Source organism: Zalophus californianus, chromosome 2 (genome assembly GCF_009762305.2).
Source record: "Zalophus californianus isolate mZalCal1 chromosome 2, mZalCal1.pri.v2, whole genome shotgun sequence".
In the NCBI taxonomy this organism is placed as follows: Eukaryota; Metazoa; Chordata; class Mammalia; order Carnivora; family Otariidae; genus Zalophus; species Zalophus californianus.
Genome location: NC_045596.1, coordinates 86462468 through 86478941, shown reverse-complemented (window position 1 = coordinate 86478941; position 16474 = coordinate 86462468). Strand labels below are relative to the sequence as shown.

The window sequence follows — 16474 nt, the reverse complement described above, 5'->3', positions numbered from 1 at the left end:
TAGGCATCTCCCTTTAGGTCAGAATGACTTTAGCTAACACATTTGTCCCCTTCTGAGGGTGGGAGTAAAGTTAAGGGAAATTCAAGAGAGGCTTCTTGAATCAGGAAGGAAGAACCTCTCAGATATTTTCTGATTCTGCTTCTAGGTTTTCTTATCTCAGTCTTATCTCAGTCCCATCTTGGTTTCTCCAGCACATCAAGATTAATTTTGTAGCATTTATGACAAATGCTGTACCATTTACTAACTTGACATTCTCCACAGTGTTGACTGTCTCCTGTTCATCTCTGTTCCTAACTTCTGGCCCAGAGTAGGTACTCAATAATATTTGCTGTGTGAATGGCTGCCTACTTAGGAGATTCTGTGAGTAAGAGAAGGTATTTAAAAGAAGAGAACCATGAGATAGAATAAGGTTATATCTGGAAGTAATTGCCATTCGGTTGCTGTCGTTATCAAAACTTGGGCATCATAACATAATGATGAATACCTTGAGTTCTCATCCCATTGCCACCATTTAGAAAATGTGAGCATTGGGCAAATTTAAATTCTGTGTACTTCAGTTTATTTGTCTATAAAATGGGGTCAACAATGGTACCTTCCTCATGGGGTATAGGTGTGTGTGTGTGTGTGTGTGTGTGTGTGTGTGTGTGTGTGTGTGTGTGTGTGTGTGTGTTTCACTTAGAAAGTGTCTCTCCCCTGTAACCAGTATGTAAAGTTAACAATTATGTTTATTCTTCTTATATTTTATTATTAATATTAGTATTTGAGGTAGTGAAATGTAGATTTACTGATTTTTTTTTTCAAGGTGGGGTTCAGTTTATTCCTAAATATATTGTAATTTGGACCAGAAGGAAATTATTGGAGTTTGTCTAGGGTTTAGCTGTAAACAAGAATATACTTTTAAAATTATCAATATAAAATTAGAGGAACCAGGTTTGAATAATTTGAAATTATTTCTACATAACAGTCTTGAGGTGACGCAGTCTCTGTGCATCTTGTAATGTATATCTGAGGAAAATAATTTTAGGGAACTTCTACAGTTCCATTTAGAATCAGGTAATTATGAGGCTTTTTGGGAAGGATGGTGCCTAATGGATATTTAAATTTGATAACAAATTCCTGGTATGCTGTTCATTTATAGAAATGCTCATGTGTATATTTTGTAACCAGCAGGGTATAATCTTTTCAGTAAACTTAAGAGTTGACATCTTTTCATGCTTTTGTGAAGGTCTTGAGATTTGATGGCAAAGTAGCGGGTTTTTTAAATGGAATGAAGTGAGACAAAAATAGATTTTTCTTTTATTTGGTATAGATTCTGTCATGTTCTTCAGCTTATGAAGGGAAAACTAGGTTTCTTCTAGTAGAAGTTGTTATTGTTTTAGACACAGAGAGCCAGACCTGATGCTGTTACCGTGTCAAAGGAAGCAATGAATGTTGGAAGCAGCAGTTTAGGCAGCCTGTGGAAGTGACGCAGACAGTGGAAACTTCTGAACTGAGACTTGAAAAGAGAGCATGGATTCACATGCTGACTCAACTTGGAAGAAGAGTATGTTTGGAAATACTGCCCACTTTCAGATGTGATTATACAGAAAAATGAGAGACCAGAGGGAGGAGATACTATAAATCTGTCTTAATTATTAAGATGTTTACGGTTGTACTGGCATGTTGGTGTGGAGCCTGTGAAATTTCTGAGAATTTTCCCTTTGGATTATGACTATCTATAAAACTTCTGTGATCACGTGGAAAGAGTGAGATACATTATAGTGAGCATTAACCTACATTTCTGCCTCCCCCTCCCTTTTTGTTTTTTAGACTTGGGAAGATCCCCATCAAAAAGATAAGAGCACAGACTGCTGTGGAGATAATGATCCTGTTGATATTTGTGAAATAGGCTCAAAGGTTTGTTTACTGAACCTGTTATTCTAGTATGTGTTCTAGTTTGTTCATGCCATACAATCTCAGTTCTCTTCAGAAGGCACCAGCTCTTCAGCTCTTCCAAGGTCTGGCCTGTTGCTCCCTCTGATAGGAGTCCCTTTTTGTATCTTTCTTTCCTTCTCTTAGGCTAGGGGTTGGCAAACTGCAGCCCATGGCAAGTGCAGTGTAGCGCACCACCTGTTGCTATCAGTAACACAGTTATGCCCATTCACTTATGTATTGTCTGTGGCTGCTTCTCTCCCAAAGTTGAGTAGCAACAGGGACCATACCATCCACAAAGTCTAAAGTAACTACTGACTGACTTTTTACAGAAAAAGTTTGCTGAGTCCTGTCTTCAGCTTCCTTGCCCATTATCCAGACAGGAAATTCAATACTGAATAAAGCCAACTCGGATTCTTATCTTTATGTCTGCTTCCAGGTTTGCCAAGACCTACTGGGGAAGGACAAAACTTGCAATTTCATAGGGTGCTGCTACTTATAGAATTCTTGGTGTTTTTGGTCCATTTTTCTATTTCCTATTGCATTTCTTGCTAATACTTGTTGTTCGCTGTTGACATTCAATTCCTTGCACTTTGTTCTAACTTAACAGCAGAACATTTTGTCTTTAAATTTTGTCGAGCCCATAGGAACCAGTGGGTAAAAGCTCCCTCATCTTTTCTTTTTGGACTACCAAACTACCTGGGTTTGCAACATTATTTTTTCCCTCTCTCCTCTTAACTGTGAGAACTGTCTTTCTTACGTAAGACCTGGGCTTCCACCTGTAACAGTGTTTTCTCACCCCTTCCCTGTTCTTTATCCACAACTTCTCTTTCTTTATTGGCCGCCTCCGCTGTGCCTTCTTCCCCTTCACATGAAGACTCATAAAAAGAGTTTTCAACACTCGTCTGCATCTCCTACTTTCCACGTGATCGTCAAACCTCTTTCAAAATTGTTTCCATGCCCCCAGTATTTCCATGAAACTGCTCTCAGAAAGGTCCCTGCTAACTTCCTTTTAGCCAGATCTAGCAGGCCTGTTTCCTGGGCTTTGTCCCACTTGAACTCATTGTGGCACTTTATACTGTTCACTCTTCCTTCTTGAAACAGTCTCCTCCCTTGACCTTGATCGTATTATATACTACCACGGCTGTGCTCTAATTCTGCTTCTTTCTTGGTTTCTTTTCAAGCTCCTCTCTCTGATTCTTAAGTATTGTTTGGCTTGCGGGTTGGGCCTTTGTCCAGCTCTTCTCTAATTGGATCTCCCTTCATTTTTCTTCCTTGGGAACAGGTTTTTTTATTTTTGCCTAGTTTTATTTTTATCTTTGACCTAAATTTCTTCAACATTTGGGACTTTTTATTGTTTAAGAAAATTGTAGTTATATTATGGAAATAAAATCAAGCATAAACCTTCCCTCACAATCCTATCCCAATAAATCATATAGTTGTTGTTTTTTTTAAGATTTTATTATTTATTTGACTGAGACAAAACACAAGCAGGGGGAGCAGCAGAGAGAGAAGGAGAAGCAGGCTCCCTACAGAGCAGGGAGCCCGATGCGGGGCTCGATCCCAGGAACCTGGGATCATGACCTGAGCCGAAGACAGATGCTTAACTGACTGAGCCACCCAGGCGCCCAGTCATATAGTTTTTATCTTTCCATGTTTTCTTCTTCTTGGGGTAAATATATAAACATTTTGATTTTGTTGGACATTTTTTCCATTTTATTTTTTGTTATACAGTTAGTATAATGTTAAAGGTTTTCCTGAATGTAGCTTTTCCTTTTTAATTTCTTTTGGGAGAACTGGATATGGGAGGCAGGGTTTCTAGAATGGCCTCTCAAAGATGTTTGCCCTAATCCCTGGGATCTGTGAATATGGTAATACGTCACTCCCTTGGTTATATTATTTTATATAGCAGTTTACTTTAAAGAGGGATTATCCTGGATTTTCCATGCAGATCCAGTGTAATTAAATGAGCACTTGAAAGTAATGAACTTTCTCTTGCTGCTGGAAGAAGAGGAACTCAGAGGTTCAGAGTGTGAGAAGTACTGATATTTCATTGCTGGCTTGAAGATGGAGAAGGGGGCATATGAGAAGGAATGCAGTTGGTTTCTAGCTGCCTAGAGCAGTCCCTAGTTGACATCCAGCAAGTTGGTGGGGACCTCAGTCCTACAACTACAAGGAACTGAATTTAAGTGGATTCATTTTTAGAACCTTCAGATCAGATCCCAGCCTGTGCAACACCTTGATTTTCGCCTTGTTAGGTTGTAAACAGAGAAGCTAGTAAGCAGAGAATCTAGCCATGATGTGCTTGGACTTCTAACCCGTGGGAACTGTGAGACAATAAATTTACACTGTTTTAAGCCTTGAGGTTTGTCATAGTTCATTACACTACAGTAGAAACACGGGATAACAGGCTTTCAGCAGTTTTACTTTCCATGGTTTCCTCGTATGGATTGGGTCCAGCTGGTTTTACCTCATTCAAATTCAGAATCAACGCAGAACTTTTGCTGTAGACCACTGTTCTGCTCATACCAGGCCCCTGAGAAGTTAGCAGTTGACAAGTGTGAGCTGATAAATAGCTGTAGAGCCCAGAGAGAAAAAGAATAGTAATATCTGTAGAAGACCTCTTATGTTCTCGTTCATGTATGTGTTACAGCCTTTGTACTTCAAGGAATAAGTGATATAATCTCCATTTCACTGTTGAGAAACCAAGTTCTAAAATAATTGCATGAAGTAATTTGCCTAATGTCACCTTTAGGAATGGTGGAGAAAGAATTCAGCTTCATAATATTTATGACTTAAAAATCCTATCTTTTGAAAACTTTCCATAATAGCTAGAAAAGTTGGTAATAACCCTAGGCTGATTCTGCCTAAAACCTTTGAGGCAAACCTACATTGTTTCAGAATCTCAACTCATTTTTCAGTGATAGACTCTAATGGACACATTAATTTCCTTGGAGGGGGTGGATTGATAGTTTATAATGAAACTGGGAAAATAAGTTTTATCTTGCAGCCAGTGCAGTTTATTCCTTTAGTTAATGAGACCTGAAATAACATTTAGTAAATATGAAATCAGTGTTAATCACCATCTAATAAAGAACAGGTTGGCTGTTGTTGGTACAGTGCTCCTTTCTTTTGTGTCTGGCTGTGCGAAGAGTCCTTAAATCATCTAAGGAACATAATAGTAGAAAGCGTCTTTGAACACTATGTTGTAAATGGACAAAGGGAAGGGAGCAAAGTCCTGGAAGTTGATAATAGAGTTAGAACCACATATATAGAAATTTAAGGTTGTTGAAATTCCTTGAGGGAATATTGTTACTCACTTGATGTCTAACACTCTGTTCTGCATACATTTGTTGAACTGATTTAGAATAAATTGAATTGTAGAAGGTTCATAAGAATTTTACCATTTGTTCTTAAGTATCTCATTCTGAGTTTTTGGTTTGCCTGAGAGTTTCCTTTCCAGTCTTTAAAGGTATTATAGCAAGACAGTGGTTTATCTAATCCCTTTCTGTTGCTTATGAGATCAGAGAGCAAGTATCATTCTGATGAAACTTGACAATCCCCAGACATGCTTCCTGCTTGCCCTTGTAACCATAAATATCTCAAATCTGCTCTTATGTTGTATGAAGTTTCAAAGTAAATTATTTTTGTGAATAATAATAAAATTTACAACGTGCTTTTTAAAACTACACATGATTCCTAGGAATTCTGATAAGACACCCCTGCTACCAAAGTCTTCTGCAGGGTCCTCAATTGGAACTGTTGACATTTTGGATGGATAATTCTTTTATAGGGGACTGTCCTGTTCAGCATCCTTGGCCTCTTCCCACTAGATGCTAGTAAAACCTCCCCATTTTTGACAATCAAAAATGTTTTCAGACATTGACAAATAGTCTGTAGAGGGCAAAATTGCATCTGGTTGAGAACCAGTGATCTAGTTTATCACTGAGTTAACCAGTGTGGCCAGCCTTACACTGGTAATTATATGATAACTTCAAATTTGAACATTTTTGTTTTATAAAGGATCTCCTGGCGTGAGGTGTGTAAGTCTCCCCAGTAAGACTGGAAACCTTTGAGAACAGAGGTTCTTTCTTTTTATATACATAGTATTTAATATAGTGATGGGTATTTAATAGAGCTTAAACATGTGAGTCTGGCTAATATAATTGTGCATATTTCCCTAAAAGGGAGATTTCGGTTTACTTTATAAAGTCACACTAATCTTTTGTGTAATTAGTTGTAACTAATTACAAATTCATATAGATTTATATTAAGATTTTAGATTCATTTTGCAAATGTTCTGAAAGGATTTATTTGACTTCATGGTTTCAGATCTGGGTTTTTTTTTTTTTCCTTCTCAAATTTCAAGACATAAAAGTGACTTTCTTTGCATACCTTGCTTTCCAAATGTAAAGGCTGCATTTTGAGTCATGAAGGAATTTGTTCGGAAGCATGTGTTCAAATTTTAGCTTGCAGTGAAATTTTGTAGAGCAAACCAAACCTTTAAAAATAAAAGGATATAGAAAGAATGCATGCCTATAAACTTGTCATTGGCAACTTGAGGGAAGCACTGAAATAAACTTTCTTCAACACACGGAACATCTGCTTCAACATCATGCAATTTCTTGGTTTCCTTTAAAATCTTTTTAAAGCATTTTGTGAAACCTGTTTTATCTGTATTTTTAACATGTTAATTCTTTCATTGTCATTCATTATCTTCTTAAGGCTGTATTCTAATATGTTAAAAATTTACTTTTTCACTAGTAACTGAGAAATGTGGTTTGTAAAAAAGCAATTTAGAAGGATTCTCAGGTCTCTTTTTTTATCCCTGAGCAGCAAAAGCGAGGTTTATACTGTGCAGTGATATACATTGGTTTACTTTCTGTTTAGTATGAGTTTTTAGGCCTAGTACATTAAATTGCAAGATCTATAAATAACTTCAGTTTCCAAAAGGGATCCAGGAACTTAATCTAAAAGGAATACCATAAAAGGCTTTATGACTGTTTTTACATTATCTTTAATTATTAAAGCTTTATTGAATTTCAGTCTATAGTGCTTTTAATCTTTCACATGGGTTTTTACGATGTATGAGTAAATTTCTCCAAGGCCTTGCAAATGCTGAATTTCTTTTCTCTTTAAAGGTTCTTTCTTGTGGAGAGGTTATTCATGTGAAGATCCTTGGAATTTTGGCTCTTATTGATCAGGGGGAAACAGATTGGAAAATAATTGCTATCAATGTGAATGATCCTGAAGCCTCAAAGTTTCAGGGTAAGTCTGTAACTTTCCAGAAATAGAAGTAAATCGGTGTGGCATTGAAATTCTTAGAATTTAAAAGGGGCTCATCTAAAATACAATGTGTATATTTGGGAGTTAAATTAATGTGTTTTATTTTGTTATGCTCTCTCCATCCACAGAATATAAAGGGCAGTCCGTTATGATTGTGTCTGAGTTGTGTCATATTGCTGGGAAGAACAAAAAAGAGAAAAGGATATAGACAGACAGGTGGTACTTTATACTAAGAAAGTACATACTTTGGGTTTCCTTTCTCCTTCCCTCTATTCATTCCTTCCATTCCTTCCCTCCCCCTTCCTTCCTTCTCTTTTTTTTTTTTTTTCCCTTAAATCTCTCTTTTGTTCATTTGGGTAACAGGAAGAAGACTAAGGGAGAAGTGTACATCAAGGACATAAGGTGTTTCTATACCTAGTTTTTGTTCTGTGTTGCAAAAACGGGGGGAAAGGTAACTGTTCTTGGACAAAATTTTGATGTCCCAGAAATAGCTTCGTATGATAAAGAGTTGACTTTCTTTGGAATTGGACAGACCTCAGTTTGAGTTCTGTACTACTTCCTACCTGAGTGACTTTGGGTAGATCATTTAACCTTTCTCAATTTCACTTTGGTCACCTGTAAAGGGAGAGAGTTATACCTACTTGTGAGCTTGTTGACAGTAAGAGATGATTTACTTAAAGCATCTGACTGTCACATAGCGAGTGTTAAAAATATGACTACTATTATTATTCTTTGACTGTTTTCCCCCCTATTTATCTCACCTTTTTTCTTTCAGTTTCATTCTTTTTCAGGTTCCTGGTTCCCTCTAGACCTCAGTTCTTATCTGGAAGATATATCATTTCTGAATTGACTGAAACTCATTAACACTTATGTGTTAACCTCTCTTAATTTATGTGCATTTAAAACCTTTTCTTGCACATGGAACAGCCAGAGAGAGATTTTATGCCATTCTTGCATGTAATTGAGAAAAGAAAGGGTCTGATAAGGTGAAGTACAAGTAACCTCAGGGGCAAAACTAAAGCATAAAAACTACAATTAAAATATGAGACACTAGTCCATACCCATGTATATTTCTTGTCTGGCTTATTATTTTACCCTGGATTTCTTTATTACCATATTTCTCGGATATACGTATGTAAGGAGAGTAAAATACACAGTTAAAATTTTTTTAATGCGTTAACTGCCTCTCAGATGAGAACTGATAATATAATGGTGCCGCAGCCAGCCAAAACAAATCCGCTAACTAATCGATTTGTGATGTGACACACTGAAGTCATGAAACTCTGCTAAGGGATTCCCCCTTTAAACTGGAAAGGCTGCAAGCCTGAAAGAAACTGTTTATTAGGTGGAATATACTATTCTTTAGCCCAGTCCTGTTGGAGATGTGATTTAACATTTTAAACTCTCACCATATGCAAAGCACTAGTAGCTGTTCTAGTGCATATTATTATTCTTAATCTAAAAGGTGCTCCAAGGATTTAAATAACTTGCCCAAGTTTGCACATCCATTAAATAGTAGACCCATGATTTGAACTCATTTCTGTCTGATTATAAAGTCCATTGTCCACCTATGGTACTGTACTGAGCAATTCATACTTGATTATAGTAATATGGTTTTTGTAACTAGCAGGATTGAAACCAGATTACATAAGGCTAAGTACCTTACCTCCTTCTTGAGTTTCCTAAGGGTTAGAATGAAAAATTTTAACTCTTTGGACTTTAATTTTGCTTGTATCCTGAATGGAGATGACTTTGCCCTTTGGCATCTTCTAAATTCTTTTGGTGTATGCTTGTACAAAAAGACACGCAGAAATTCTGAAGCTTATTTAGGTTGAGGTGACATCAGACTAGAATAATTACAACAAGAACTTGTTTTGAAAGAAAAAAGGGACTTTTTTCCATTCCACTAGAAGGAACACATACCTTCATCATGAAAAATACAACAGTGCTTCTTCATAATACGTTTTTAAAATCCTAAAATTAAAAGATTAGATGAGTGTTATTGGCATATTTTGCTCAGAAATGGTATGCTGACTTTTGTTTTTGTATTTACTTCCTGAATGAGTAAGGTATACAGAGGGAAAATGGATTATTATTTACTTTAAGAATATTTGCATGTTGTTCACTCTGGAAAGTACCTGAAGTAATAACTCTCAAATATCTAGATTTTGTAAAGTAGGTTTTATAGTTTTAAGAATTAGAGGTGTTTTCTTTTATTACTTCTCATTCCTTTTACCTTCACATTATTGTGATATATTCTACATATCTTCATTGAGTTTTCTTTTCTCTCTTATTTTACAGTGACCCAAGGGAAAAATAGATACAGGTACAAAGTAAAAGGCTGAAAAAATTGTAGTATAAGTATTTTTTTTTTTTGAATCATGGAATACTAGATGACCCTACGTAGGAGCCTTTATTTTTAATTTAAACTCAAGTTTTGATTTATATTTACTGTATCTCTCAAACATCATCCAGCTGATCTCTCAACTATTTCAAACAAAAGACAAGAGTTCTTGTTGTCTTGCTGCTTAAGCAGATGTTAATGGACAGAAATCGTTCTTAATCTTAACTTTTTTCTTCACTACTTAGCCTGGTATTGTCTGTGTTTTCATTAGCACCTACTAAAGGGGGGTATTGGGGATGAGAACGGAGAGATGGTCAGGAATTACAGGGGTTGAAAGCTTCCTAAATTTGTGTAGGAATTTTTTAGAAGATCAGTTTGTATAATTTAATTATACTGTGTAATAGGTTTTTCTTATAATAATTAATCTATCTTCTAAAGGTACCTAACATATAATTCAGGAGGAGCTTAAGACCTTGGCAGGGGGAGGGGACCTTAGAATAAAGGAATCATTTCTTGATTTTGAGGTTAGATGAATTGCCTGTTATAACAACCTATGATTTTATGACAGTAAGATAAAAATGTATATTTGGATTCATACGATTAAATAAATATTAGCCAACAGATATTAAAAATTTATTGCTGTTCTGTCTCTACTGTACATCTTTGAAAATTAACAATATTTAATCTCGGGTGCCTGGGTGGCTCAGTCGTTAAGCGTCTGCCTTCGGCTCAGGCCATGATCTCTGTCAAATAAATAAATAAAATCTTTAAAAAAAATTAAAAAAATAAAAAAAATAAAAACAATATTTAATCTCACATTTGGTAACATTTAAAAATTTTATTATGTGTACCTTTTAAAATCACGACAACAGGATTGTGGATGGCATTTTTAATTATAAAAATAATCATATACTTGGAAATAAATACTCATAAGTGTAATAAAAAGGTATATGAAATAAAAAGTAAAATTCTCCTTCCCCCTTCTCACCCCGTCTGACTTCTCATCTCTTCTTCCTTCTGTTTTTAGTTCTGAGTGGTTGCTTCTCTACTCGAAGCATTTTACACCTCTCTTCTTAATTATTGTTTTTTTCCCTTTTGACTCAGGTTGCTGCTTTGAAAAACCAAAGGAATTTAACTTCTTAAACATTTAAATTTTGTTACCATATTTCATCTTTATCTTAATAACTCTAAGTAATACACTTTGAGCTCTATTTATTGCTTCATTAATTTTGAACAGTAACTTGTGGTTGCCCAGTATAGAACCAGGGCATTGAAGTTTCTGTTATTTCTCTGTCCTTTACAGACCAGCTTCTCTGAATTATACGTTAGCTCTGTATGTCTAAATTTATAATGTTTAAATTCTGTTCTTTAACTGTTTCTTATGTTTGGTCTCTTGAATCTGAAAATTGAAAAATAAAATAACAACTAGCAGTTACAGTCTTTATGTGAATATTAGTTACCTCCTTTATCATACTTTTTATTAAAAGACCAGGTATGGATACAAGAGAACAGCTTGCTGCACAGCGACCATCATGGGGTTTCTTTTCATTGCCCTGGGTTAGGAGTTCTGTTTTTTCTTAGATTCTTTCATGTCCTCTTTTTTGTTTTCCATTTTCATTGTTGGCCAGTATGGATTTCCCCAATTTTTTTTTACAGAAAATGCATGGGAGATTGATTCTGAGTCCATACATGTTGGAAATGTCTTTTTTTGGTCACCTTCTCTTTAATAATTAACTTTGGTATATAATGCAGTAACTTAAAATACAAATTAGTGTGTGTGAATTGGTATTTTTAATCATAGAGGAGTAAGTGATTTTATAACAGTTTAAACATTTGTTATCTATACTTCTTGGCATTTTTATTAGATGGATCAACAGAAGGAAAGGTTAAAACCATGTAGGAAAGAGTAGCTATCTGGAATTTTTTTAATTCTGTAGTTTTCTGAGGATGTGTGTAATACAGAAATTCATAGAGAATTTTTTATTTTTACACATTTTCATTGTTAGGCATTTAAAAAATAAATCCCTCTTGTTAATTTCCACTACCTTAAGAAAAAGAAGCTGTTTTTTGACATGATCAGTACCTATTTTTTCTTTTTTGAAAGCAGAGAAGTCTGTTTCAATTTATAGACAACATATCCTTCCATATTTTCATATATATTTTTAAAATTATTTTTTGCTATATTAATTCATTTAATTATGATTCTGCAAGGACGTTTTAGGGTTATTTTATTATAAAATAACTTTTTTGATCCAAATGAATGTATGTGCAAACTTTGATACAATATCCTGTTTTAATATTTATAGTTTTTAACTTTGACGTGACTAAACTAAAACTAGCCATTGCATCAGAGAACATGTTTCACTTAGAAGCTGTGGTTGCTGGCTATATTCCTTTAAGTTTAATCTTATTTAAATCTTGAAGTTTTGCCTTCTGAAACTGGAGTAGCCGCTGTGAAAATCTAAAAATAGTCTTAAAATAACATTTAAAAACAAATTCTTTGTACTCCCTGATAGAAAATCGGTCACTTTGGCTGGAGCACTAGGACCATTTAATACACTGTAATTAGGTTCCAGGCTCTCATGCTCTTAATGGTACCTTAATGGCCTGAAAGAGTTAATAAGACTCCCAGGGCTCCGAAATTGTTACTAGAGAATGCCTTGGCCATTAGGGATAATAGCATTTGGTTATGAAATAACCAAGTTCAGAGCTTTTTAAGAAGATTAAAATGCTAGGGCATGTGTAATTTCTCCTTTGGCTAAATTAACCACCTTCTATAATGTAGAGCCTCACATATTCTCCAGACAGATGTTTGAGCCTCTTCAGACCTGCCAGTGATGCCTAAGGACCTTATGTCAGGTGACATAACATTATAGGAGGTTATTTAGGCCCAGAAGCCACTTCAATTTTCAGAGTGTTAAATAAATGAAAACTATTGTCTCTTGTCCTCTTTTTAAATGTTGCTTGTGCAGTGATACTGTTTTATAAAATGAAAAATTAGGAAACAAAAATGGAAATCAGAACAAGTATATTGATGTAGATACATTCTGGGATGAATAAATCGCATGAGTGAAAAGGGATTATTTAAAATGAGGCGGTTGGGAATTTTTCAAAGGCCGGCATTGTACTTTTCTTAGAATTCTCATAATTTATATATATTTGATATACGTAGAATTTCAGCTTACATTTAGAGAAATTTAAAAAGTAAAACTACAGAGTTCCCTTTATGTCTTTCAAGACAGTAATAAACATGTGAAAACCAAATCTGTTTGGCTCAAATTTTCATTTGCTAAATGAACATCTGGTGTCCCTATAATTATTATTTTAAAAATAAGCAAATTAACATGGTGTTTGATTTCCGTACTTTCTAAAACACAGTTTAAATAGTGTTATTTAGGGGGAAAAATAGAGAATAGCATAGAAATCTTAAGGAAGATATTTGTGTTAACCTTATAACCAGATGGACTAGAGCTCAGTTTGCTTTTCTGTGCATGTACTGTTTGGGACAGAAAGGGCTTGCGTGTCACCATTGTCATCCCCAAAGCTCTAACATTTCTGCAGCAATTCCTGTGTGTCTAGTAACTATGCTGAGTGCTTCTTTTGGAGTATCTGTTTAATGTTCACACAAGCTCAAGCAAACTGTGGTAATGTCCTTCCCCTCTTTTTTTTTCTTTTTTTCCCCAGATTAAGAAACTAAGGCACTGCTGTGAGAGGGGCGGGTTGGTTAGTAACTTGTCTAAAGTCATACAGGGAGCCACTGGAATCCATTTGGGCTCCAGAGCTCATGCTGTTCACTGCATTCCACTACCCCTATGAAGAGTACTGGAGTAGTCGAATGTATCCATGGCCTTGGACAGTGTTGCTTTCTGGGAGTACTGACCATTTGCTCTTAAATAATTTCACATCAGCAGATACTTAAGATTAGAGGTCCCAATAAAAAGATGGCTTTTTTTGATCTTCATTCCTTTGATTTCATTAATTGGGATAGGCATGGGTGTGTAAGGATGGGGTGTGGGAGGAGGTAGTTTGAGGAACAGGGATGAATTGAGTGAAATGTACTATAATTAAGAATAGAATTAAATTACTGGGAATCTTTTCCCTCTTTTTGAAACCTTGACCTCTTTCAGTGCTTTTTAGGTTTTAGTCATATTCCTATGATGTGGTGAAGAGTAGGGGAGGCCGAAATTCTAAAATCCCTCTGTGTAAGTTACTGACCTTGGAAACGTCGTGTAATCTCTGGAAGCTTTAATTTCTTCATCTCCAAAGGTGCAGGAATGATCCTGTAATGGGAAAAACCCTAGGGATCATTTACCAATCTCTAAATTTTGGTTGTTCAAGGAAATATTTTTAATTCATTATTTTCAGCCTTCTTTTAAAGTAGAAACACCTAAATAAATTGTCTTCAAAGGTAATGCTGAAGGAAACAGTTTAAATTAAAGGATTATGAGGTAGATTTCTGGGGGACATTGGCACATCTTTTTTCTTTTTTTTTAAGATTTTATTTATTTGAGAGAGCGTGCATGCACAAGCAGGGGTGGGGAGCAGAGGGGGAGGGAGAAACAGACTCCCCACTGATCAGGGAGCTTCAGTCCCAGGATCCTGAGATCAGGACCTGAGCCAAAGGCAGACACCCTAACCCACTGAGCCACCCAGGCACCTGGCACATCTTTAAGTACTCTAGGGTAGCTTTTACATGATGGAGCTGTAACTTCATTGATGGTCTTTCCAACCCAAAACTGGAGTATTTAGCCACTTTGTTACATGTTTCAAATTAAAATTAAATTAGAAAACTATATGAATTTCTACCACATACAAGGCACCTGGAAGGTTTTTATTTTACTGGTCATATAAAGTTTATTGTGAAATGGCAATGAATATTTATATTTTCGGGAAAAAAAGTCTACCAGCTCTTTTCCAAGAGGTTTTTCTGATACAATACAAATAGACCTCTGTGTAGAATTACTTTGTTTGGTATAACCTATTTTGATGTGTGTTCACTGCCATTGTTTTTCATGATATTAATATATGCTGGTACAGGTGTTGATAAGAGTAGAATTGGTAAAAAAGGGTAATGGAGAAGGAAAGGTCAACAAAATCGGGGTTACTGCCCCTCCGTCTGTGTGCTATTAAGCATAGATGTGTAGAGCTGTGTGAAAAACAGTCTTTTTAGGGATCTGAGTAAACATAAACTATTCAAACTATTAAGTCACTGAGTTAGAGCCTCTCTTTGTGATGCAGAAGATACAGTGCGTGTTATGGAATTGGAACTGTTTCTTGTGAATGTTTATAAGCTATCATTAGAAACATATGTTCATGCTTCCCACAGATTTTGTTTAGAGGCCAGTTGTACACATATTTAGCTCTATGAGTGCAGCAGCTCTAGTATTGGAATGAGAGCTTTGTGCGTTTGCATCATTTCCTTTGGTAAAGTCCCATAGAATTGGGAGCTCTTTTTTCCTTTTTTTTTTTAATCCTCTCTGGACAAAATTTCAAGCATGTGACCATTTCCTAGTTTTTTTTTTTTTTAATAATATGAGCAAAGAGATATGGTATTACATTTATGTAACTGATTTTTATCTAAAAATTAAAAAAAATTCTCAGCTGATTATATGCTTCCTTCCCTTCATGTTATGGTTTGGTGGAAATAATCCAGATAAAAACGGCATTTTAATTTTTTTCTCCAGATGTTCTTCATGGAGGTACAGGTGGTTCTCAGTTTGGGGATGTGGATAAGGAAGTAAGAAATGTGCATCTGTCTAAATAGTTTGCTAAAGCTCCTTGGGTGATTCTGATAGATTTATCCAAGTTGAGAATCATTCTATTAGCTTATCCTCTGCTGGTTGGATATTCAAGTCTTGAATCTAGAATAATTGATAATAGTTTTGATATACATTTAAGTGGGAGATGTAATCACCTAATCAAATTTGAGGATATCCCTCCCCCACCACACACATACCTACAGGTGTCACCCCGTATTTAAAGCTATTTTATTGAGGTTACTCTGTATCCTTTGAGATCCTGAGTAAATTTTGTAACCCCAATTTCCTAATTTATATAAGGAAATAAATAATGCCTAATTTACAAATTTTGAAGCTTCAATGACCTATTACCGAGCATTTAAAAAATTTGTTTTGCCAGGCTGATAGATGAAAAATGGTATCGTCATTTAATTTTGCATTATTCTACTTAATGCTAAGTAGATGGAGTGTCTTTTTCATATATTTATTGGCTATTTGTATCTTCCTTTCTGTGAATTGCCTATGCATATTACTCACCATTTTTCTATTGAGTTGATATATGGAAATTGCTTGGATATTTTGGAAGTTAATTCTTTATTAATTTAGGTTGCAAATATTTTCTCCCCATCTGCAGAGATACTGTTGCCTTTTGGCTTCTAGATATTTCAGTTTTGATGTATTCCATTTTATCCATCATTTTTATACATGACTTTAACATTTTGATTCTTATTTAAGGATTTCTTACCCCATAGAAAGATGTTTTTCTTTTTATTTCCATTTTGTTCTTTTGTATTTTAATTTTTTTTACAATTGGATCTTTAGTCTTTATGGAATTTATTTTATTTTTTCCATATGTACAATTTTCCCATCACCATTTAACAGACAAATCTGTTCTCTTCCCAGTGTTTTGAAATGTCTCCTTTATCATATATTGCATTCTTATTTATACAAAGAGTCTGTTTCTGGATTCTGTTTAGTGTCAGTGATCTATTCCTGAGCCAGTGCCATATTATTTTATTTTAACTACTATAGCCTCATAATACAAGACAAATCTTTCTCCTTTTGTTCTGTGGAACAAACTTGCAGACTTGTTTGGTTTTTCTTATGCTTTATTCTTTGCAAAATTTGGAATCAAATTGTCAAGGATTTCTGCTATCATTAAAATATTAAATGCATCAATGAATATATATATATT

General features: G+C 35.1%; 1 protein-coding gene across 5 annotated transcripts in view; it reads left to right on the top strand.

Annotated features, from left to right (window-relative positions):
* The window catches only part of PPA2 (inorganic pyrophosphatase 2), an 83527-nt gene that overhangs the window by 30315 nt on the left and 36738 nt on the right, over positions 1-16474 (top strand). For all 5 annotated transcript variants that reach the window (XR_003520735.2, XM_027598631.2, XM_027598629.2 and 2 more), the window contains 2 exons: positions 1810-1896; positions 7053-7179. Coding sequence is in view for 4 of the 5 variants with exons in the window: in XM_027598631.2 (XP_027454432.1) it covers positions 1810-1896; positions 7053-7179 (214 nt within the window). In the remaining variant the exon portion in view is untranslated. The remainder of the gene's footprint in view (positions 1-1809; positions 1897-7052; positions 7180-16474) is intronic.